Below are 22,547 nucleotides of genomic sequence, written 5' to 3' on the forward strand. Positions count from 1 at the left end.
TTTATGAGAATACAGTATTAAGATCTTCAATTGGCCCTTTAGCCTAGAACTCCTAAACACTCACCACGTGGTCAAGGTTGACCCGAATTAACCTCTGTGGAACCCAGGAGCCCCTACTGCTGCCATTTGGGGAAGGATCAAGATTCAGCACCTAGCAGACCCCACCCACCCTCAATGCTACGAGTTCGTGTGTCTCCAGGAACATTAACTGCACTTTGTGTAAGTCTGAACACTGAGATCTAGCTAGAAAACGTAGCAGCAAAGACAACATGAAAGTGGAATTGTTAGAAAAGCTAAAGAAAGATTTTTTTTTAAAATGCTTTCAGTTCAAGTCAAAATTAAGGTGTCTGTTACATCCCACCAGCTTTGAAGAACTGTGGATACTGTGCTGTTTTTTGTTTTTTTGGGGGGTGGGGGGTGGGGAAGAATCTATAATAAGCATGTTCCTTTGAGAAAAATACCATGGTTAAGTTTTTGAAGCCGTTAAGTTACTTTAAATGTGGGACATTGTTCAAGGGTAGAATATAGATTGGTTAGGATGTGTTCACAGCTGGTGCATCTCCAAAAATTTCTTCATGAAGGCTGCCAGCTCCTGAGCATCCTCGATCGTGACGGCATTGTACAGAGAGGCCCGGATGCCTCCCACAGACCTAGAAGGACAAAGATACCATCGCAATTAACAAGAGCATCTAATTTAGCATCGAGACCAACCCTCTGTCCAGTCACCCCCACAGGTGGCCGGAGCTTCGGACATCTAGTCATTAGAAAATTCTCCCCGATGCAGCGAAGGTCTATCGATTCACACATAACCTAGCTCAACGGGAACAGGGAGCAGGACCACTGCAGGGTACGCGTCCTGCCTCCCATGTGGTGAGGACGTGCATTTTTCCTAGAGCCTGCGAGACTGACTGCTCCATCTGACATTCAGCGGGAGCACCAGTGATCCGCTCTTACACCAAACGGGGCTGTTCCAGCCTCATCAGAGATGGGACGGCAACCCCTGTGCTAGGAGATCCAATAAAGGGGTTTTCAAGGGGAATTTTAACAGAAGTCCTTGCAATATGTGGCTCCACCATGCTCTCAGCAAGGGAATCGTGCAAAGAGCTCTAGAAGCAACAAGAAAAAGGGTTATCCCTGTGACAACTGGTTTTCCCAAGTTACAGTAACTGCTACTCCAAGCTGGGCAGGTATTTTTTATTCTGCATTTGAAAAACTAAACCCATTCTCTGCCGGGCTTCTGGACTGGATGTGTACTCACCTGTGCCCTTTCAAGGAGATCATATTGAGCTCAAGGGACTTATCGAGAAATCTTTTTTCTAAAGCATCATCTCCTTTGGCGTTGCCAATGCGGAATGGAATATTCATCTTGCTTCTATTCTGGGGCTCTACTGGACACCTGAGAAACACGTTTATTAGTCCAGCAACTTTTCTAAAATGTGCAACTGCCATTAACAAATGAACAGGAAAAAAACACACGTTTAAACATTTTCTAGATGCAAACAGGGGATTTAAGGAAAAAGCTGTGCCCCAGGACATTTGTAATCTACTTAGGGAGACGCCTCTAGCATAAGGACCAGTGACTTCTCATTCTCCTGTATGACTTGTGCCTAACTTCCATGAGCCTCCATTGCCTCATCTGAATATTGGGAATAATTACACCTCCATTTCAGACTAGTTGTGACAGTTGAGTGTTACAACATGTATGAAGCTCCCAACACACGGCAGCCACACAGCAATGTGTGGCTTTCTCGACAAGGCTGCAGAGAAAAAAAAGTTGGCCCTCATAGTGTTTGAAAGACGTCAAAATATATGGTTTTCTCAAAGCACTTGTCACACTGCATTGTCTCAAGCTGTGTGACCTCGAGCAAGTTACTAACCTCTCTGTTGTACCTCACTTTCCTCGTTGAACAGTGGAAAGAGTAATGGAACCTCACATAAGGATGATGTGGGGATTAAGTATATTTGCAGAACATTTTTGTGGCATATTTTTATTTTTTTATTTTTTATTTTTTTTTAATATATTTTATTGATTTTTTACAGAGAGGAAGAGAGAGGGATAGAGAGTTAGAAACATCGATCAGCTGCCTCCTGCACACCCCCCACCGGGGATGTGCCCGCAACCAAGGTACATGCCCTTGACCGGAATCGAACCTGGGACCCTTGAGTCCGCAGGCCGACGCTCTATCCACTGAGCCAAACCGGCTTCAGCTTTGTGGCATATTTTTAAACAGCCACAGATTCGCTGCAGCCCTCCGAGCAAAGGTGGCGTCTAGTTCTTCATTCCTTTCAAATCTGGGCTGGCCTGTGACTTGTTTTGACCAAGAGACTGCAACAGAAGCGATGCTGTACAACTTGCAGGCCTCATGGGGCATGCAGCTGCTACACCTGCCCTGCCCTCTTAAAACATTGCTTCCATGTACGTAAGCAGAGCTAGCCTGCTGGGAAGAAGAGGCCCAGCCAACAGCCAGCACCAACTCCCAGACAGGTGACTGAGGCCAGTTTTGACCCCTGGCTCCAGGTGAACCACCAGAGGACTTCGGTTGAATAAGGGATCCCAGGTGGGGGCAGCAGAACAACTCCCCAGCTGAGCCCAGCCCCACCTGCTGACCCAAGGAATCACGAGGAAAGGAAATGGTTGTCATTTTAAGCCACTATCTTGGGGTGTTTTGTGATGCAAAAATAGAAAACGGAAACAATTTAGAACAGTTAAATTCAATCAATTCATCTTTTCATTCCCAGCACCTTGCACAGACAGGGCTTGTACAGGCTCTCAAAACTGATGAGTGAATTTTTTATCTAGGACTTCAGTTTCTGATTTGGAAAATAAGCAGCCAAAATTATTTCCCATTGACAACCCAAAGTGGCAAATGTCAGAGGAACTAACATACTCCTCTGGAACAAAGGAAAAATAAAATATGTAATAACCCTCTTTCTCCATTTTCAAATACTTCCTCTCTTAGTCTTTCACTTCTCAGAGTGGGATTCATGAAAATTAGCAAATAAAAGTCGCGTGAGGAAGCCCCCATTAAAGTCACGCTCTCCCCTGAGGGCACATTCACAATCCCTATTAGTTAATAGGAGTCACGTGCACACCTAAATGCAGAAGAGACTCAAGGAGGGAAACCAGGTATCTGGTAACAGGCTTTGAGCCTTGAATTTGCGACCCCCAACCCCCCCCCCCCCCCCCCCCCCCGCCCACACACACACACACACACACCTTTCTCAGGAAGTGGTAGGTGTCACAGTTGACATTTAAATTAAAAATTCAGTGGATACCCTCTTTTGATATTCTGCTGCCTCAGGCTCCCACCATGAGGGAACAATTATAAAAAGCACAGCTAATTTAAGGGGAAAAAAAAGACCTAACAGGTGGAAGAATGAAGACTCTGTATTTAGGGTTCCCTCACCCAAATCACCAGCACTTCCAGAGAAAGATGAATGTACCCATTTGCCAAAACTCCTTGGGATATACACATTTCTAAAGTCACAAAGAGACAAAATGTGAGACAAAATCCATCGACTTACACATAAAATCCTTCAGAATTATCAATGATATCATAAATCATCCGCGATTTGATGGAGCTGAGCTTCTCCATGGCTGCTGCACCGCCGTTGTTCTTAATCCACTCCAGGACCAAGCCCATGACATAGATGCTAAAATAAAGATTAAAACAAAAAACATGCATTCAGTTCTGGTCTGCAAAAATGGGAAGACAGCCGAAACCGGTTTGGCTCAGTGGATAGAGTGTCGGCCTGCGGACTCAAGGGTCCCAGGTTCAGTTCTGGTCAAGGGCATGTGCCTTGGTTGCGGGCACATCCCCAGTGGGGGATGTGCAGGAGGCAGCTGGTCGATGTTTCTCTCTCATCGATGTTTCTGACTCTCTGTCCCTCTCTCTTCCTCTCTGTAAAAAATCAATAAAATATATATTTTTAAAAAAAAAGGGAAGACATTCCAGCAAACTGTTAAGTTGTACCAAAACAGTCTTTAAGATGTCACTGGTCACTTGGCGCAGAAAGGGGTGGCTCCAAGCCCCATGAAGGATGGAGGTTCCTTGGGTCCTCCTGGCACCAGGGACACAAATCCCACCCCATCTGCTATTTCTGACCCTTGCTTCTCTCTGCTGGAATAGTGGCTTCCTATTTTCAGATGAGCATCCTTCTAATGTTCCCTGGGCTCTTGACCTCATATCTCAGTCTCACCAACACACGCCTGCCTTTCTCCTCACTCCCAGTTCAGAGGATCCCGGGAAAGGCTTGGATTGGTCCGTTAGGTGCCCTGCCCAACTATGAGACCAGGGGAGCAAGGGACCCTGCTGGATCTGCCTGTCGGCTGGGAAGGTGGAGTTGGGAAGAGCAGGGCAGTTAAAATGTCGTACGTGTCCACCAGAAGTTGGTTGGTCTCCCTGGTCCCGAGATGACTAATCCTGGGGAATCTGTTAGTAAGTGGCAGCACTGGGTCTAGAGTCAGGACTGTGACTCAGAGCCCATGCTCTTAGCACTAAGCCACACTGCCTCCTGCCTGGTGGAGGGCCCTGGGTCAGCTCTGGGGTGAAAAAGCTGAACACCTTTTGCACAAAGAAATCTATATATATAAAAGCCTAAGCGACTGTTACAACTGGACAATAGCTATGACGCACCCTGACCACCAGAGGGCAGACGCTCAACTCAGGAGTGCTCTCCCACAGCCAACCTCCCACCATCAGCCAACTTCCCAGGGTCCCTTCCCGCAGCCGCTGGCCCCCAACGGCCCCCATAGGGACTGGGCAAGATGGCCCCAATAGGCCCCGACTGCCGGCCAGGCTGAGGAACCCCACCTGTGCACGAATTCGTGCACTGGTCCTCTAGTATAAAATAAAAGAGCAAATGGTAAAAGCTGTACAGGGAACTCTGGTAGTTCAGCAAGTGAAGGGTTAACTGGGTGGGCTGGGGCCAGAGGGTCTGAGGATGCTTGAGGTGGGAACTGAATGTCAGCAAGTGGAGGTAGGGAAGTGTGTCCTCTACTAAGGCTGCCTGTCTGCCACTTGCCTACCTCCACCTGCTGACATTCAGTGTTATAAGGTTTGCATGAGGACGTGGGCTGGACAGGTAGGGGCTGATGTGACATCTGGTGAGGAGTCTAATGAAACCTCTTTCTGAATGGCTTTCTGGGGCCTAGAATTGGGGTGATCTTGTCCTTGGTCTACACATGGCCCCCTTTCACCTTGTCTGTGTCCCAAGTGTTGTGAAGTTTGCATAAGGGCTTGGGCTGGACAGGTAGGAACTGATGTGACATCCCCAAAAACTGCTCTCTCCACCAAGCACAAAAACACACCCCGCCACAAGATCCAAGCAAAGCCACCCTCAGGCCCGTTCACCCACAGTACTTTTGGCCACAGTTCACTGTCACCTGCAGCTCTGTTCTCCCAGGGTCCCCACGTTGCTATTTGGATAATCACATCCAACACTGCAGCAAGGCCCAGCAAGACCTCGGCACCAACACACAACCTTCCTGATGGGCTGACCTGCTCAGACTCACTGCCCTCGCTCTCTGGCTAGTCCTAATGCAATCTGAGCAGACAGAGGCAGCAGAAAGCCCACCCATTGTACACATAGTCCAGAGACAGCACCCTTAGCCTAGGTGTCTGAGCCTCACCAAGAGGCAGAGGGCTGTCCTAGGGACCACATCCCTGCAGTGGAAGGATGCCTGGTCCCTGTGACTCTACTGTGGCTTCTAGAAGCATTAAGTTATGCTTCTAGCCCCATGCAATCCAAACCTTCAAAATACAGGGCTCTCAAATGCTTACACAGCTTTGCAACTTGGGTCTCCAGTCTCCCCACTCTCAGTGCAACACTTTCACCTGATTTATACTTATACATCTAAAATGCCACCTGCAAACACAGAGCCTAGGTTTACCACCTAAGACTGCCTGTTAAATGACTCAGTAAATCACAGGACATCTGTTCTATGACATACCACACAGCAATTCAAAGAAAAAAAGGCAGGCAGGTGAGCGGATATGGCAATGTTCATAGTATTTTGTTGGGTGGGGGAAAAAAGAATTATCAGAACAGTGTGCATAGGAAAGTTCCATTCGTATAATTATATATACAGCTCTGTATATGTGCATATGCCCATAAGGTTTGCATGAGGACGTGGGCTGGACAGTTAAGGATCTGTTAGGATACACGGCAAGCAATTACCAGTCGTTACCCTGGCAGGTTCTGATTATTCAGAAACCTCTGCTAATAGCACGTGTTACTCTTATAAAATTGTTTAAAGCAATACTAACTATTCTGTGCACCAGGGCTTAGAAAAGCACACCAGAAAGTCCCCATAAAACTCTCCCTAGCTGTTCTAAAGATTCGAACTCTGCGGATGAGCTTCTGGAGTTGATGGTGGACAAGGCTAAGCCCATTCTGAGATGGTGGCCGGAAGGGGTTCAGTTTGTTTCTTATTAGCTATTCTACCTTCCAGTACAACTAAAACCAATGTGTACTTATGGGTTCAGTTAGTCACAGTAAGGAAAAACTTTTACAGAGTTAGAAAAAGAAAGGTGTAGGCATCTTTTTGCTTATTCACTAACTGGGCTTCATGTGTTCTACTAAAGTGTTAAACAGAATGACCAAGTGTTCTTTATTCCACCCCAATTCATCGCCCAGGGCTACTGGCAAGAATCTGAAGGCCAGTTACCCAGCACAGTTCAAACAAACTTCCCAGGGCCTGTGGTCATTTGGCTCTGATTTTATAAGAAAAAAAATAAGGCTTCTTTTCAAACTCGGACCTTTTCAAAGACTTCTATGTGACAGAAAGTTCTGAAGTGTTCTGAGTGTCTTATCACCTTACATTCAAAGACGTGGGAGGAAGTTTTGCACAAATCTTCATGTGTCTGTCTAAGGAGTTTGTTCTCACTGGGTGAGCGACGATTTTCTAACATTGAACGTTTAAGCACTGCAAATGAACTCTATATTTTCCAAGTTAGAGACTGAGAGTAATTGCTCAATTATACAGACTTTTACTTTGTTCTCTTCCTCTTCTTTTGGGGTAAGGGAAAGCAAAGCAACCTCTAAGAGTTGTCTTCGGGCAGAATACATTTAAGCCAGTCTCTTTCATCTTCTACCTTTACATGACTCTAATCAAACATTAACTATCCTGCCCCCAGCTGCCCAATTATCACTGTTCTGATCTGTCTGGGGGAAAATGTAGCCCCTTCTCTGCCCTTGTCTCTGGCTCAGCAGTCTCCTCAGGCAGGAAAGTCCTGGGAGGTAGTTCCTGTGGCCACCTTCCTGTCCTCCCCACCCCATCCGAGGTCAAGGCCTGGGGCCACGGCTGGAGGGGACCCTATGACAAAGCTCCTGCTCTAGGACTTCCTCTGTATCTCCAGGTCTGATTCCAAACACTTTCACCTCCCATTAGGCAGACTGGCCCACTTTCTCACTATTCCTGCTGATTCCCCCCTAATATTAACAGCATATTAAAGTATTCATCACATTTTAAAATTTTATTTCACACCGTAACTCGTGGAGAAGATGCCAGCCGAGTGACAGCTCCCCTGCTCCTCCAGGCTGTGCTCTGATCAGAACTTGGCTGCTTTCAGGCCAATTTGGGGGGGGGGGGGGGCGGGGTGCTCTCCCCATCTCCCCCCACCTCCCACACAGCCAGTGGTGGCCCTGAAAGGCTCACCTGACTGAGAGCCAGGCCCTGACCCCACCTTCTAACAGGTAAGAGCTACTTCCTGCCATTGTGGAACCTGGCACCTAAGCCCCTTCTCCGGGAGCCCTGCCCTTGAGGGTCCCCAGTTGTGACTCCCCACTCAGCACGCCCAGTTCTCACTTCCAGGTTGGCCAGGGAGCACTCTTTTTCCTCGGCCTAGAACCCCAGAGGTGAGCGATAGATTCAGCATCCCCCACCGAACACCGCCCCATCCCCACTAGGTATTTTAGAAACACTTTCAACCAGGGGGAAACAGAGTGGTTTCCAGGCCACCAGGAGAGGTAGCACCAGAACACCCCCTTCCCTAAGGACCACAGGGGACACAACACGAGGGGCTGCTCTGCCCCACATGAGCGGGTGGAAAACTGGCAGGGACTCCATCAGAATCCTGACTTTGAAAACAACTCCTTTCTTTCCTAGGGCAGATTATGTGGGGGAAATTTTCTACAGGCAGCATCTAGTGGGGAGACCTCTAACGAAGTCCCCCTTTTATACACACTCTTTTAAGAAAACTCCCGCCCCTCACAGATGGTATCCTTCCAACACAAACAAACCCACCCTGATGATTCTGCTGGCGAAGAGCACACTGAGGTTCAGGCTCTGGAGCCAGGCTGTCTGGGCTCAAATCCCAGCTATGCCACTTCCTAGACGTACGGCCTCGGCTTCTTCACTTGCAAAATGAGAATCCTACCTAATAATAGACAAATATGCAAATTGACCGCACCTTCCCTATGCCCAAGCCATGCCCAACAGCCAAGCCATGCCCACCAGCCAATCAGGATGTGTATGCAAATTACCCCAACCAAGCTGGCGGTTAATTTGCATATCAAGACAGTGCAGAAAGAAGCAAAGAGCTGCAAAAGGGAGCAAAGCTGTGGAGAAGCAAGCAAGCCGGGGGGAGAAGGGAGGAGCGGAGGCAGGGCGGGGGAGAAGGAAGGAGAGCAGGCGGGCTGGCAGAGAAGGCGGGGCGGGGGAGAAGGGAGGAGAGCAGGCGGGGCGGGGTAGAGTGCAGCAGGAAACCCTATTGCAGGATTCTTCCTGCAACGGGAACGCTAGTAATAATAAGAGGATCTGCCTAAGCTACTTGGGAGATTAAAGAGTCCTACACATAACGTATTACTATTTTCCGTCATCGCTGCCCTGGAAAAATAAATCCAACTGTGGCCCTTCCCTCCCCTGCTCAGGCTCTGGGAACTAACAACAATGGAAACAGTAATAAGGGAGCAGCTAACATCTGTAGCACACCCAGTGCCGGGCCCCCACTAAGTGCATTCAATATACATATATCAACTCCTTTAATCCTCACAGTTATTACTTCTGAAGGGACCCGCTGCACAGAGAGGTTAAGCGACTTCCCTAAGGTCACACAGATGGTTAGTAGTAAGATCTCTCAGGAAACTGTTAAATCCCAGGTGTCCCAAAGGTTTTCCCAAACCCCCTGAAGCTGGGAGTTGAAAGATTGTGGGCAGGCCTGAGAGGCGTGCAATGCAGCTAACAGGACCCCTGCAGGTTGGGTGAAAAACCAGGAAGGTGTTTGTGCCAAGCCTACAGTATGTCTGCTGCCAAAGCTCCAAGCTTCCTTCGTGCAGGCCCAGCAGGGAGAGAAAAGCAAGAAGCGGAGGCCCCACGTTTAAAAGTCCTCCTCCCAACCTGCACTGGTTGTTTGAGAGGCAGTCACAGCACTTCACCCGCACAGAGCTTTGGGGTTAATGGTGAACCACCAAGGCTAACAAAATCAAACAAAAACACCCGCCCCACTCCAAAAAAAAAAAAAGGGCTAGAAGGAAGACTGCCTAAACAGTGCCCAGAGGGACGCATAAGCCGGACAGAGACTCCTGATAAGATGTCTAGGCTATCAGGTCACCGGTTCATGCAAACATCCTACTTCAAAGTCATCTCTGCTTTGATGGGACAGAGACCCCTCCATCGGTCCCCAAGTAGCACAGCGGGGTTACCTGAAGCAGGGAGGCGTGTTGTACAAGGAGTTGTTTCCGGCCTGCACTTTGTACTCCAGGACCGAGGGGCACTCCCTGAGGGCGAACCCCAGCAGGTCATCGCGGATGATCACCACCGTGACCCCCGCAGAGCCAACGTTCTTCTGCGCACCAGCAAAAATCACCCCAAACTGAAAACGAGAAACACACACCACTGTAGACGCACTTGGGTCATTTTTCTGAAATGTATTTAAACTTCCCAACCTCTTTGCAAAGCATGATTTCTATGAGGAGGTGACTGTTGTATTCCTATTCAGAGTGTATTCTCTTCTCTAAAGGCATCTCCACCTCAGACACTTTCGAGTTCTGAGGCCTACAGTATGTCCTGCCTGGTCCTTCTCCCCCAGTCAGGGGCTAGCCCAAGGCCCTCACGATAAAGGCCTTACACATACTCATCTTCACCCTGCATCCTTTCTGTCTACACCCACGCTAGTCTTTAAAACAGGGAGGCTAACTGTCCTTGGTAACCAAAAACACCGGAATTTTTACCCATTTATATTTGTATAAAGAGACAATCAGAAGAATGCTGATAAATGAGAGAAGCTGCCTGAGAGAGAATAAATTTTAGAAAACAGGTCTTTAAAGTTTCTTCAGGAAATTTTGTCATACTAGAGGCCCAATGCACGAAATTCGATCAAGGGGCTCGGCCCTCGCAGCCACACGGCTGCCTCGGGCCCTCCCGGAAGGTTGTCCAGATGGTCGTTCTGCTGTTGGGTCTAATTAGCATGTTAGCACTTTATTCTATAGAATAAGATACAGAACCCTCTCCCATGTGTCCCCGTGGTGGTGTCCCAGGTGGGAAGAGGGAGCAGACTGGCCCAGCGGGCGGCGTATTTTATACTTGATACTAGAAGCCCAATGCACGAAGATTCGTGCAAGAATGGGCCTTCCTGCCCTAACCGGTTTGGCTCAGTGGATGGAGCGTCGGCCTGCGGACTCAAGGGTCCCAGGTTCGATTCCGGTCAAGGGCATGTACCTTGGTTGCGGGCACATACCCAGTGGGGAGTGTGCAGGAGGCAGCTGATGGATGTTTCTCTCTCATCGATGTTTCTGGCTCTCTATCCCTCTCCCTTTCTATCTATAGAAAATCAAAAAAATACATAAAAAAAAAAAATAGAATGGGCCTTCCTTTCTCTGACTGCCAGCACCACCTTTCCGCTCCGCCCCACCTTCCCACGAGGCCCTGAGCGGCTGGGGCAATCACACCAACGTCCCGTTCAGCCCCTGATCTTTGTTGGGTTAATTTGCATACTCACTCCTGATTGTCTGGTGGGCGTCACAAAGGTACAGTCAATTTGCATCTTTCTCTTTTATTAGTGTAGATAGTTTAGAATTGTCAGTGCACAGTGACTGGTAATACATACCAGGCTATAACCAAAATGTGGTATAGCCATATAATGGAATATTATGCAGCCTTAAAAAGGAATGAAGTTGACAAGTGCTACCACAAGGATGAACCTCAAGGGCATTCTGCTAAGTGAAATAAGCCAGATACAAAAGGCCAAATATTGCATAACTCCGCTTATGTGAGGTTAACTAGAGTGGTCATATTCATAAGACAGAAAGTACAAATGGTGGTTACCAGGGGCTAGAGGAGCAAGTACTGGGGAGTTAATGTTTAATGGGCACTGAGTTTCAGTACAGGAAGAGGACAAGCTCTGAAGATGGATGGTGGTGATGATTACACAACAGTGTGAATATACTTACTGCCACTGAACTGCACTTAAAACGGTTAAAATGACAAATTTTATGTTAAGCATATTTTACCACAATTTTTTTTTAAAAAGGCAGATTTTTTTAGTCAGTGTGTTTTCCATTCTTCACAGATATTATACCACCTTGTTATAAGCACCTGGGCACACTACTCCCACTGCCCACCTTCGTGTGGCACCGAAAGTCTTTGTGTCCTGATGCTCTTGGAGTTGAGGTGGGTACAAGGCGGGGCGGGGCTCCTTCACAGGCACCCTGAGCTGGGATAATCTGCATCTTTCCTCGAAGACAGCAAGCCACTCCCAAAGTGTTGACCGAAAAGGTTTCTAAGAGCCACACTCAAAGGCAGATAAATTCTCCATGGACTTGAGTGTGACCCTGTGAGGCCTTCATTCACACGGGACTGGGACTGTCAGGACTTAAACATCTGACCGTCTATAATGAACAAGTGATACTGGCCTGCTCACTGAGCTACCCTGGCTCCAGGGTCTCTGCAGGCCACGGCTCCCCACCCTCTCCCCGTTCTAGTATATATTAAAACGCCCTTAAAGAAACCGAGACGCCGGGGTCCCCTCTTTTACACTCTACCTTGGAAACGTCCACTGGCCTGGATAAGAAGTTTGAGGACATGTCGCAAACCAGCACTGCTCCCTTGACGTCGGGGACAAAGTCAAACTCCACGCCATGCACAGTCTCGTTGGCGCAGTAATACACATAAGAGGCTTCCGGGCTGAGGGTCCAGGTGCTTGGGTCTGCGATTTCTATCACAGAAGACAAGTGGGAGACACTTGTACTGCCCTTTCCTTATGTAGATGGAGCCCAACAGGAGTAACAGCCCTCCCATAGCAATGAGACTGATTGAATAGTATTCCCGAGTGAAAGCACCCAATCCATCTCGCATTATTATAATCACCACCCCCATCCTAAAAGGATGATCAATCTCACCCTGCTGGCGGTTAAATCTCCAGTTATGGCAGAGTGAGTATTTGGGGTTTTTGCTTGTCATCCTATTTGGCGGTCCAACAGTTCCCCCGTGGGGCTCCAGCCTCCCCCATTCTCAGTCCGTATGATTCCAGTGGAACCAGTTCCACCTGAAGCCTCAAAAGTAGCATGGGACCCAGGTGCTGTCACACGACTGATTTGGAATGGGACCCGGGAGACACGAGGCTGTTACTGGAATGCGTGAGCACAGGCACTGGAACTTGGGAGAACATAAGGTCAGCAGAGGCTGCAGCCATCTTCTGAGCCCAAGGGGACAGCTTTCCTGAATGTGGGGCCACCACGGAGGAGACAGTGAGATACCAGCACCTGGCCATAGTGTTGGGGCCCTTGATCAAACCATATCTAAGCCAAACCAGACCCTGGGCTTCTCGGCCAAATGAGCTTAGGAATGCTCTTTCTGCAGGAGCACTTAGTAGCCTCACCTAGTACAGCCACCCCCCTATCTAAATACTAACTACTGACAAGGAGGAACAACAACAACAAAAAACCCACACAACTGCAGATTGTCCTAAGGAGGGACCACCCGCCAGTCGACATAACAGTCCACCTCAGCTCCCAGCACTTACTTGTATAACTCCCAAGTTTAGGGTGGACGATGTTCACAGTCCCAAACTTTTTGGCTTCTTCCGCAGCTTTAGCTGACCAAGCTCCTGTCACCACGTAGTCGGCACACCTTCCTGCTTTCAGTCCAATCAGGTTTAAGGGGACAGCACTGAACTGGCCAGACCCACCTCCTTGCACAAAAATCACCTTGTAGTTGTCCGGAACAGCTCTGGGCAAAAGCACAGGAGACAGTAACTAGAGACTCACAGGGTCAAAGATGGAGCATGCGTGATGCTCTATCAGCACTGGTCCTTGGGTGGATATACCACAAGAAATATGGCAAAGCCCCACCACCACTTTGCCCTCCCCAATCCAGTCACTATCTGTTCACTCCTTGGACAACTACTGGTTGGCCCCGTGGTGGCAGCCTACGGTCACTGCTCAGACAGAAACTAGTAACACCCTGCTGTTCCTTTGGGATATCATCCCACTGCCATTCTCAGTCCACATGGTTAAAGGGTAAACAACCCCAGCTCCAGGGAATGGGCATGTGACCCAAGTTGGCCAATGGGGTTTGATTTGAGAGCTTTGATCAAACTTTTGTGAAAGAAGAGCTATTCCTATTGAGAGGAAGAATGAATGTGTAGGAACTAACCCTGCAGTCAATGGTGGCCATCTGATGAAGCTAGCACATAAATAGCAGGGCCAGGAGATGGAGAAAAAGACCTTCCTGACATCAACCGAGCTCCTAAATCACTCCTGGACTTTTCTATCATGTGAGATAATGCATTCTTTTTTGTTTGTTTGTTTTTCAAATACAAGCAGGAGTTTATTTAGAATGTCACAGAGGTAGAAAGAGTGAGCCAGCGGGGCTGCGTGGGCTCAGGAAACAAGTTACAGAGGCAAAAGAAGGGTCCTTGAAGCTTAGGAGAAAGAAAGCAAAGGTAACCTGCTTGGAGGAAAGTGAGCGGGGGAAGGGCGTGGGAGAGGGAGAGAGGGAGAGAACCAGTATATTCCTTTTTTTTTTTTTTTTTTTTTTGGTTAAGCCAGGAGTTGGGTTTCTGTCCTTTGCAACCAAAAGTCCTAAAAATATTGATGTGCTGGTCCATGCTGTGAACCAAGTGGACACTGGAAATCCTTCTGAAGCATTTATCAAGGCAATTTAAAAGGAAAGTAATGAAACAGTACAATTCCAATTTTGTTAATGAAAGAATGCAAGAATGGACCCTAAAACATTAACAATGATTATTCCTGACTAGTGGGGTTATAGACAAGTCCAGTTTAATTTGTGAGTTTATTTTTTCTAAAGTTTCTATCTTGAACATGCACTAGTTTTGTGAGCAGGGAAAAAAAAATGTGGGTTTCCAAGGTTACCATATTCTTTTATGTGCACATGTTAATATTATAAAACCTCTCCTTTAACAGAAATATGTTTAAGAATAAAAGTTTCCTCTGGATAAGAAAAGCAGCACGGCCCTGGCTGGTTGCTCAGTGGTTAGAGTGTCAGCCCGTGGACAGAAGGGTCTTGGGTTTGATTCCTGGTCAAGGGCATGTACCTGGATTGCAGGTTCACTCCCTGCCCCCTCCTGGTTGGGGCACTTTCAGAAGGCAACCTTCGGTCGATATGTCTCTCTCACATCCATGTGTTTTTTTTTTAATCTCCCACTCCCCACTCCCTTCCACTCTCTCTGAGAGCAATGGAAAGAATATCCTCAGGTGAGGATTACCCAAACAAAAAAAGAAAAGCAGTACAGGTAACCTAGGAGGTTTCACTAGCATGGCAGTTTCTGGAGTTGACCCAAAGAGCCTGTTAAAATGAAGTTTCTACAGAGATTTTGACAGCAGTCTTGGATGGGGCCCAGCATTTAAATTTTTAATACCCGCCCCCGGTAATTCTGATAGGCAGTATGAGGACCAGACTTCCAGATTCAGTGACCTACAAGTTAGTAATGCTGATAAGACCACCAGATATCTCTTTGTCATTTAAATCCCTTTTAGGCCAGCTGAACTTCTGGAAAAATCTTTCCCAGATATGACCATTTCAAATCTTTGGAAATAACTACATAAAATAAACACACACAAGTGCAAGATGGGGAACAATTTAGTGGCTTTGGGAACATCTTAATAAGACTAGTTTTACTTATAGAATATTCTAAACAGCAGAGTATAGAAAATAATGTAACAGACACCCAGGTACATATGTTATCAAACAAAAGTAATGCAGTTTGGTCTTAAAACTTTAAACTTACAGCAATTCCCGCACAAGATTCTCTGTGTTGTTTAGAATCTTAGCGAAATCTGCTGACCTGTGGCTCATTTCTGTGGAAGGAAAGATAAACAACAAAATAAGTTCCAGTTCAAAACCAAATGAATACAAGTAACTTCAGAAAGAAGGGCAAGATTGGCAAGTAAAAGAATAAGTAGGAATTTCAGTTATTTTGCATTCAACTTCATTTAGGGGAAAACCTAAATGATTTTCATATTGCAAGCACTCTAGCCTCATATCACAGCAGAATGACTTTCAAGTGGCAGTTTCCGTCTGTGATTTCTCACCTTTATCACGAACATGAACCTGTGTGCAGTGTTTGCCCTCTGGGACAATAGCACAAAATTCTACACTATTCTCTCACCTCACAGATACTAACTACATGTCCCAAAACCCACAGGAACAATATTTAATAGCAATGAGCATACTGTTAACCCTACGGTCTCTTAATACTGTGTAGCCTTTGGAACTACAAAGAAAATAAATGACTAAAAATAAAGTAAATTTTAGAACTCAAAGGTTGTCTTCTCCAATAATATAGAGAATCTTAATGAAATTATTAACAGGAAAGATCTTCATAAGAATCTTGTGTAGTTTTAAATTTTTAATTAAGTTCATTTTTAAGTGTAGAAAAAAACAAAATGAACGTGAAGTAATATTATAAATATTTGGGACATGGGTATGCAAATGTACTCCGGGTCTCAGACTCTATGACTAGCAAAACCATAGCTAAGATGTATGAAATCTCACGAGCATTTGTTTATGTTGTTTTCAAAATTGCTTCCATCAAACACATAACGAAAGTTAAGTAAATCTTACCAAGAACACTAATCCCAACGCCTTTGTAGTCTAATAATTCTTTTTGTATCTCTAACAATACCTAGAAAAAAAAATAAAAGAAAGTAGGTGATTTGAATATTCCGTGCACAGCTCTCCCTCTGGACATACAAACCTGGGGGTGGGGAGGGGCATGGAAGGGGAGCTGCCCATCGGCCTGTGAGATCTGGAGGCTTCTGTCACCCACAGCCAATTCCCTTCTTCCCACAGAGCCCAGAAGACAAAATTTTCACAAAAATTGAGTGTGAAATTACCAAATGTGATTGATGCTATGATAGTTTTTCCAAAGGTTTGAACTAACTTAGATATAAAAAATAAACTGGAGCCCTGGCTGGTTTGGCTCAGTGGATAGAGCATCGGTCTAGGTACTGAAGGGTCCCAGGTTCGATTCCGGTCAAAGGCACATGCCCGGGTTGCGGGCTCGATCCCCAGTAGGGGGCGTGCAGGAGGCAGCTGATCGATGATTCTCTCTCATCACTGATGTTTCTTTCTCTCCTCCCTTCTTCTCTGAAATCAATAAAAAAATAATAAATTTATTTATTTATTTATTTATTTATTTATTTATTTATTTATTTATTAAATAAATTGGAGCCCTGGCTGGTTTGACTCAGTGGATAGAGCCTGCGGACCAAAGGGTCCAGGATTCAATTCTGGTCAAGGGCACATGCACGGGTTTCGAGCTCGATCCCCAGCAGGGGATTCTCTCTCATCATTGATGTTTCTATCTAACTCCCCCCTCTTCCTTCCTCTCTGAAGTCAATAAAAACATTTTTTAAAAATTGAATTTAAAAGAAAAGGACCAAGTATACAATTTTTCTGATGACACCTCTGTATGCCCTGGCGAGCCCCTTGACTATGTTGTAGGATCATTGCAGTTGCATCACCACCACTGTCAGTCTCACAGGGGCAACAGGGCAAGCAGGACCCAGATTAGGGCCAATCCCAGTGCCAGGAAATGGGAAGGAGGGGAGTATGAGGGCGGCAACCAAATCTCTCCTAAACCTCTCCTCTGGAAAGGCAGCTCCTAGCTGGGGAGGAGACCCATTGTCTTTTATTTCCTAAAGGCAAGTAAGTGAAAATAACTAATAACTGATAAGGAAAATACTTATTTTTAAGACAGTTTATGAATTAAATAACTGATATCTCCATTGGCTTTAACATAATCCTGGGGCTGGAGGGGAGAAAGGTGGTGTGTAAGAGCGGGGCGGGAGGGAGGGAAAGGGGGGGAGAAGGGGGTGGCTGAAACAAGATTGGAAAAATGTCCATAGTTGTTCAATAGCAGAGATGGACCAATAGGCTTCTCTACTTTTGTGTATGTGAGAACTACCACAAAGTCAAAAGAGGAAAAGGAAAATTCAAAAAACAGGTGCAGAACAGGTGGGGTAAGACCTCTGTAGAAGCGTCCAGCCTTCAGAGATGGTTTCTTTTCAAGATACAGGCTAAGGAGGACATAAAACCATATAAACTGGATTTCAACTTGTCTGAAGAAACAAGATTTGAACAATAAAGAATCAGACAAAAAAAGATTCCATTGAAAAGGAGGTTCAAGAATTTGTCATTGTTTTACAAACTGTTGGGTGCTTTATTAGCACTGGCTGATCAAATAAACTTCAGTGGCTCCTTCCCTCTATTAAACAGAAACACCCATCTGAGATAGAATCATCTTTGAACTTCTGTTTGAAACTATTTCTCTTATAGATAGTATTCTTTGAAGACACCTATAAGTTTATATCGAAAATCATTGCAAAAGAGTTTTAAGACTTCCACCCATAAAGCACAGCCCCTTTAATCCAGTGGAGTTTATTTTTTTCAAACTGCAGAATGCTTTTGTGGGTCACAACGAGTTTTTTTTAATGAAATTGAACAGACTAGAGTGGAATAGAATACAAATTGTGTATGTCATAGCTAATTAGGCTATTTCTTAAGGCTTTTGTTTTAGTTATAGTACATACATGTACTTGGTCATTTTATAAAATGTTTTCCATTGTGATTACAGTCAAAGTTTCTAATCCTTTTAATTCAATTAAATCAAGTCACATACAAAGCCAACATCTGCCCCCACCCCCCCACCCCAGGTTAGAGGGCTCATCTGAAGGCAAAAATCCTCCCCAGAAAATAAATAATAAACAAGTAATTGTATTAATGATGACAACTGCCATTATAATAAATGCATAACAAATTTCACAGGGAGCAATACTGAATCCAAAAGATGAAGAACGGAAAACGGTGAGGAGGCCTACTACAGGAAACATTTCCACAGCTCTAGCAAAGAATCTCGCCTAAAACCGACAATAGCTGAGAGAGAAAAAAAGTAAGTCCTGTTCTCTAGCTACTGTGAGCGCTGCCCATAGAAAAGTGAAGATGTCCTTTCCCACCGAAAATTGTAAGATTCTCTGTTCTTACAATACAGAGGCGGCTCTGTCCCAGGGAGATTTCTACACTGTTCAACAAAAGATAATTGTAAAGTACTTGGCGGCACCCCATGTTGCTACAACATATTATCAGTCATTTTGGTTGAAAAATAAAAATCTAACAGTAGCGGTACAGATTGTCCACGCGTTCAAGTCACATCAGAGACTTTCGCCTGCTTCACAGCTGCTACGGGTTGGGACGGGGCGGGGGGGGGGGGGGGGGGGGGAGGGGGGTTGCGGCAGCCACCTGGCACCTGGCTGGGGGTTGGGCAGGCAGAGAGAGAGAGAGAGAGAGAGAGAGAGAGAGAGAGAGAGAGAGAGAGAGAGCCACTTGCATTTGAAAAGTCTGCTGTGGCCCGGGGGGGAATTTAATCATTCATCATTTGCTGCAGAACAAAATGAAGCGGACTGGGCTAGCAGCCAGAGGCCTACCAGAGCATGAATACTCTAATGCCTTTGGGCTTTGGGGGGCGGAGGGCGTCAATACGATTTTTAAAAATCTACACGCAAAAAAAAAAAAAAAAAAAAGCGGACAAAAAGGATTTAGGGTAGCTCTGCAGGTGAGAAGGGAGCACTGGGAGACTTTCAAATTTACATTTTGAAAAGCAATGTTCCCGAGTGCTGGCTAAGCCAAACACTGTTTACGGACAGCCGTGCGTGGTCCTCTAGTTTTGCAATCCCCTCCCGGTTAACGCGATCCCCGTGCGCCATTCATTCACACAGTGCCCATTCATGCATTCACTCAGCACTGCCGGGCTCGCTGCACTGCCCCGCTAGGTTAACTAAGAACAAGAGGTTTCTCTTTTTCGCCGTGCCCACGCCGCGTCTGAGAGTCTGCAGGAGTCTCCAGGTGTGCACAACGACGTGCCAGCAACGCTCCGCCGGGGCAAATCGTGCACGCCTCGGAGCAGCTGCACGGGCATGGCTCCCGAGCTTCTTCCCCCAAGTGTATTTTTCCAGAAGCCCACCTGCGAAAGATCCTGAACTGGGTGTCCGCTGGTGCAGAGCGTTCGCGGGACTCAAAGAGGGAATGGGAATCCCAGCGCCCCACGAGGAGATGCACAGCTCCCCGCGCAGGATGCTCAGCCACTCGCAGGCGTGCTCACGCCCGGACGGCACTTTCCGTGCACGATCGCTAGGACTTACCGAGCGCGGCAGCTTGGCGGGTCCGGGCCCGAAATTGACCACTGGTCTCGGGGCGTCCATGGTGCTGCGGCACGCGTGGCAAGTCAGCAGGAGGGAACCGGCTGCACGGGCTGCGCGAGTCTGTCGCTGGCGCGGACCCTCGGCCTTCTTCCAGTGCCTAGCCGGCGTCCCCGATTGGCCTGCGCCGTCACAGGCCCTGCTCTGATTGGTCCTCTTAATGAGACTTGCATCCCATTGGTCGCGCTCGCTAGCCGGGGCCGGAAACCGTAGCTCCCCCCTTGGGTTTACTGTTTCAACCTTTTCTTTGATCTATGCAAGGCGTGCAGGAGATTGCACCAGCCTGCCGGCTCCCGAGCGCCCCCGCCGGAGGATCGTGGGCGGAGGGAAGAACACGCGTTCACGCTTCTGCGCCTGGAATCCGACCCGTTCCAGTCCTCCGACCCAGATCCCAGACTCTCTCTCTCTTGCCCGCAGGGGGAGATGCGTAGCAAGTCTCAACCCCTCCTCCCATACAACCATCTCTCCTCCACCAGCCCCTGGGCGCTGATGCATTAGTTTCGCAACCAGCAGCCATTCATTCCCCAAACTTTTCTAAGCATCCTCACGGCGCCAGATACTCCAGTGGAGAGGCCGGGCTCCCAAGGATAGAATTGTAGGGTAAAGAATTGGCCCAGAGTGGATGGGTGAGGTTCTTTGCACGGACATTGGAGTCCCGAGTTCCTGCAGGATTAAAGGATGGAGGTAGCTAAGGATTCTGGGAAGATCCCTGGCCTGGGAAACCTGGATGCCCCTCAACCCCCACCCACCCAGGCAAGTCCTTAAAAGTTGCTGATTCTTCATTTCCTTTTGTGAAACCAGCGAGCTGGAACCTGGCAATAGCTCTCAGGTTCTCCAGCGCTGACAAGCTGTGAGTTTAGAAACGTGAGGAGATATTAACAGGAACGCGATACTTTTGTGGGGAGCTGCAGCCCAAGCCAGGGAGAGGCCCAGAGCCAGGCCGGGCGCAGGGCCAGCAATGCTCAAACATTTCTACAATAGAGTCCTGCTCCAATTCCCGTGGAGATCCACATGGGGTTCTGAAACAGGGAGGCTCCCTCTCCTGCAAGAAAGAAGTTTCTCTGAAGTCTGGGATTTCATCACTTTTAAAAGTGTGAACTAGGAGTTCTACTCCACAATTTAACCTACTTTCTTTTAATATAAAAATATTTTCCCCAATCTTTGAGCAAAATTGTTGTGCCAGGAATACACACAGTGCCTGTCTTGGGGCTTTCCGGAACACTAGCCATGCTGTCAACTACCCCTTTCAGGAGGTTTGTAAACGGACAGGGTTTTGGCTTTTGTTTGCTTTCGGTGGTATGTAGTAGGCAGGATGGGGCTGGGAACAGAGGTACTGCTTTGGGTTTGGGAGTTGGAGGGCAAAGTTTCTAGAAAGAGCTGAAATAAACAAGGCCAGTGCCTTCCTCAGCACCTTCACTTAGCAAGTTGCAAAATTTCATGAGAAGTGTTAAATAAAATTCAACTGAGTAAATTTGAAGATCTAATTGATTTTTAAAAGCAATTCATGAATCTAGCATCTCATCTAACAACTAGAAGTGTGCGCTTGGAGGTGTACAACAAAGTGGAAGGTAAAGGAAGATGGATGGGGCAAAGGAACTATTAACAACAAGGAAAGAATGGATTATTTTTAGACTAGGCTATGTATTGTTGTGGACAAAGAAATGGCAAGGTTTTTTTCTATACCCATTGCTTCTTCTTTCTATTGGGGGGATCAAAGAGGGACTATGTGACAGATTACTGGTGCTTGACCAGAAAATCCCATATTGATTGATTAAGAGGACATTTCTGGGAAAGGTTGAAACTGCAATACCAGAAATGATCAGGTATTAAATCTGGTTTTGGTGTCATGAGCTTTTACCACAAGTGACACCATTTTGAACCTGTGGTTTTCTCTTTAATCTCAGTCCATAAACTCAAGTGTGTAAAAATTGTCACCTATCCATGATTTTTATATAATGACTTAGCTGTAGATGCCTAGTCTCTAGCCCAGCAATTTTCAACCTATTTCATCTCATGGCACACATAAACTAATTACTAAAATTATTTGTTGCTGATCTGACAAAAAATAGGTATAACTTTGATTGACTTACAAAAAAAACCCCACAGTAATAGTAATTACCTACCCTTTTTTTCCAAAGTGATTAAAAAAAAAAAAATTAGGTGTCTTTACTTGTATATAAGGATTTCTGGTACCAAAGTTAACCAATCATACACAATGTTATTATGTGACATGACCAATAAGATACAGCTCTACTATATAGCCTACATATTTATGGTTCAAGACAGGACATTTACACCAACGGCTATTGTTGTGTTGGTTGTTGTCCTTTTTTTTATTTGACAATCTAAGAGAAAAGAAGTCAGTGCCCCTGACTAGTCAGATATTGCATGGTTTGTTTGTTTGTCTTTAATATATTTTATTGATTTTTTTACACAGAGGAAGGGAGAGGGATAGAGAGCTAGAAACATCAATGAGAGAGAAACACCGATCAGCTGCCTCCCGCACACTCCTCACTGGGCATGTGCCCGCAACCAAGGCACATGCCCATGACTGGAATCAAACCCGGGACCCTTGAGTCTGCAGGCGACGCTCTATCCACTGAGCCAAACTGGCTAGGACAGGTATTGTATGTTTTAAAGCATGCACACCAGTTGAAAATCACTGCTGGGAGTTGGGGAGTTAGCCTCCCTCATTTCTAGAATCCCGAACCACAGGAATGTACAGTTTCATGATGTGGAGTGGAAAGGGAAGCACACAGCCATTTGGTCCTTGGTCCTCAGGAAATTTGGCTGAGCTGTCTCTCCTGCCCGGGTTTACTAGTATGGGGCTGCTTCAGTCAACGAGTACTTCTATGTTCCACAAGGGACACGGGCAATTTGGGTGGGGTGGG

At 46.6% G+C, this 22,547-nt stretch overlaps 1 protein-coding gene across 1 annotated transcript; it reads right to left on the reverse strand.

The window, feature by feature from the left end:
- Positions 1-389: 389 nt before the first annotated feature.
- Positions 390-19,762, reverse strand: PSAT1 (phosphoserine aminotransferase 1). The gene is made up of 9 exons (XM_079791115.1): positions 19,600-19,762; positions 16,025-16,085; positions 15,189-15,258; positions 12,963-13,168; positions 11,983-12,155; positions 9,646-9,815; positions 3,526-3,654; positions 1,259-1,396; positions 390-650 (listed from the first exon to the last, which is right to left on the reverse strand). The coding sequence occupies exons 1-9, from the start codon at positions 19,657-19,659 to the stop codon at positions 545-547; spliced, it is 1,113 nt and encodes a 370-aa protein (XP_079647241.1). The 5' UTR covers positions 19,660-19,762; the 3' UTR covers positions 390-544.
- Positions 19,763-22,547: the final 2,785 nt, after the last annotated feature.

This window comes from Cnephaeus nilssonii (assembly GCF_951640355.1).
Source record: "Cnephaeus nilssonii genome assembly, chromosome: 14".
In the NCBI taxonomy this organism is placed as follows: Eukaryota; Metazoa; Chordata; class Mammalia; order Chiroptera; family Vespertilionidae; genus Cnephaeus; species Cnephaeus nilssonii.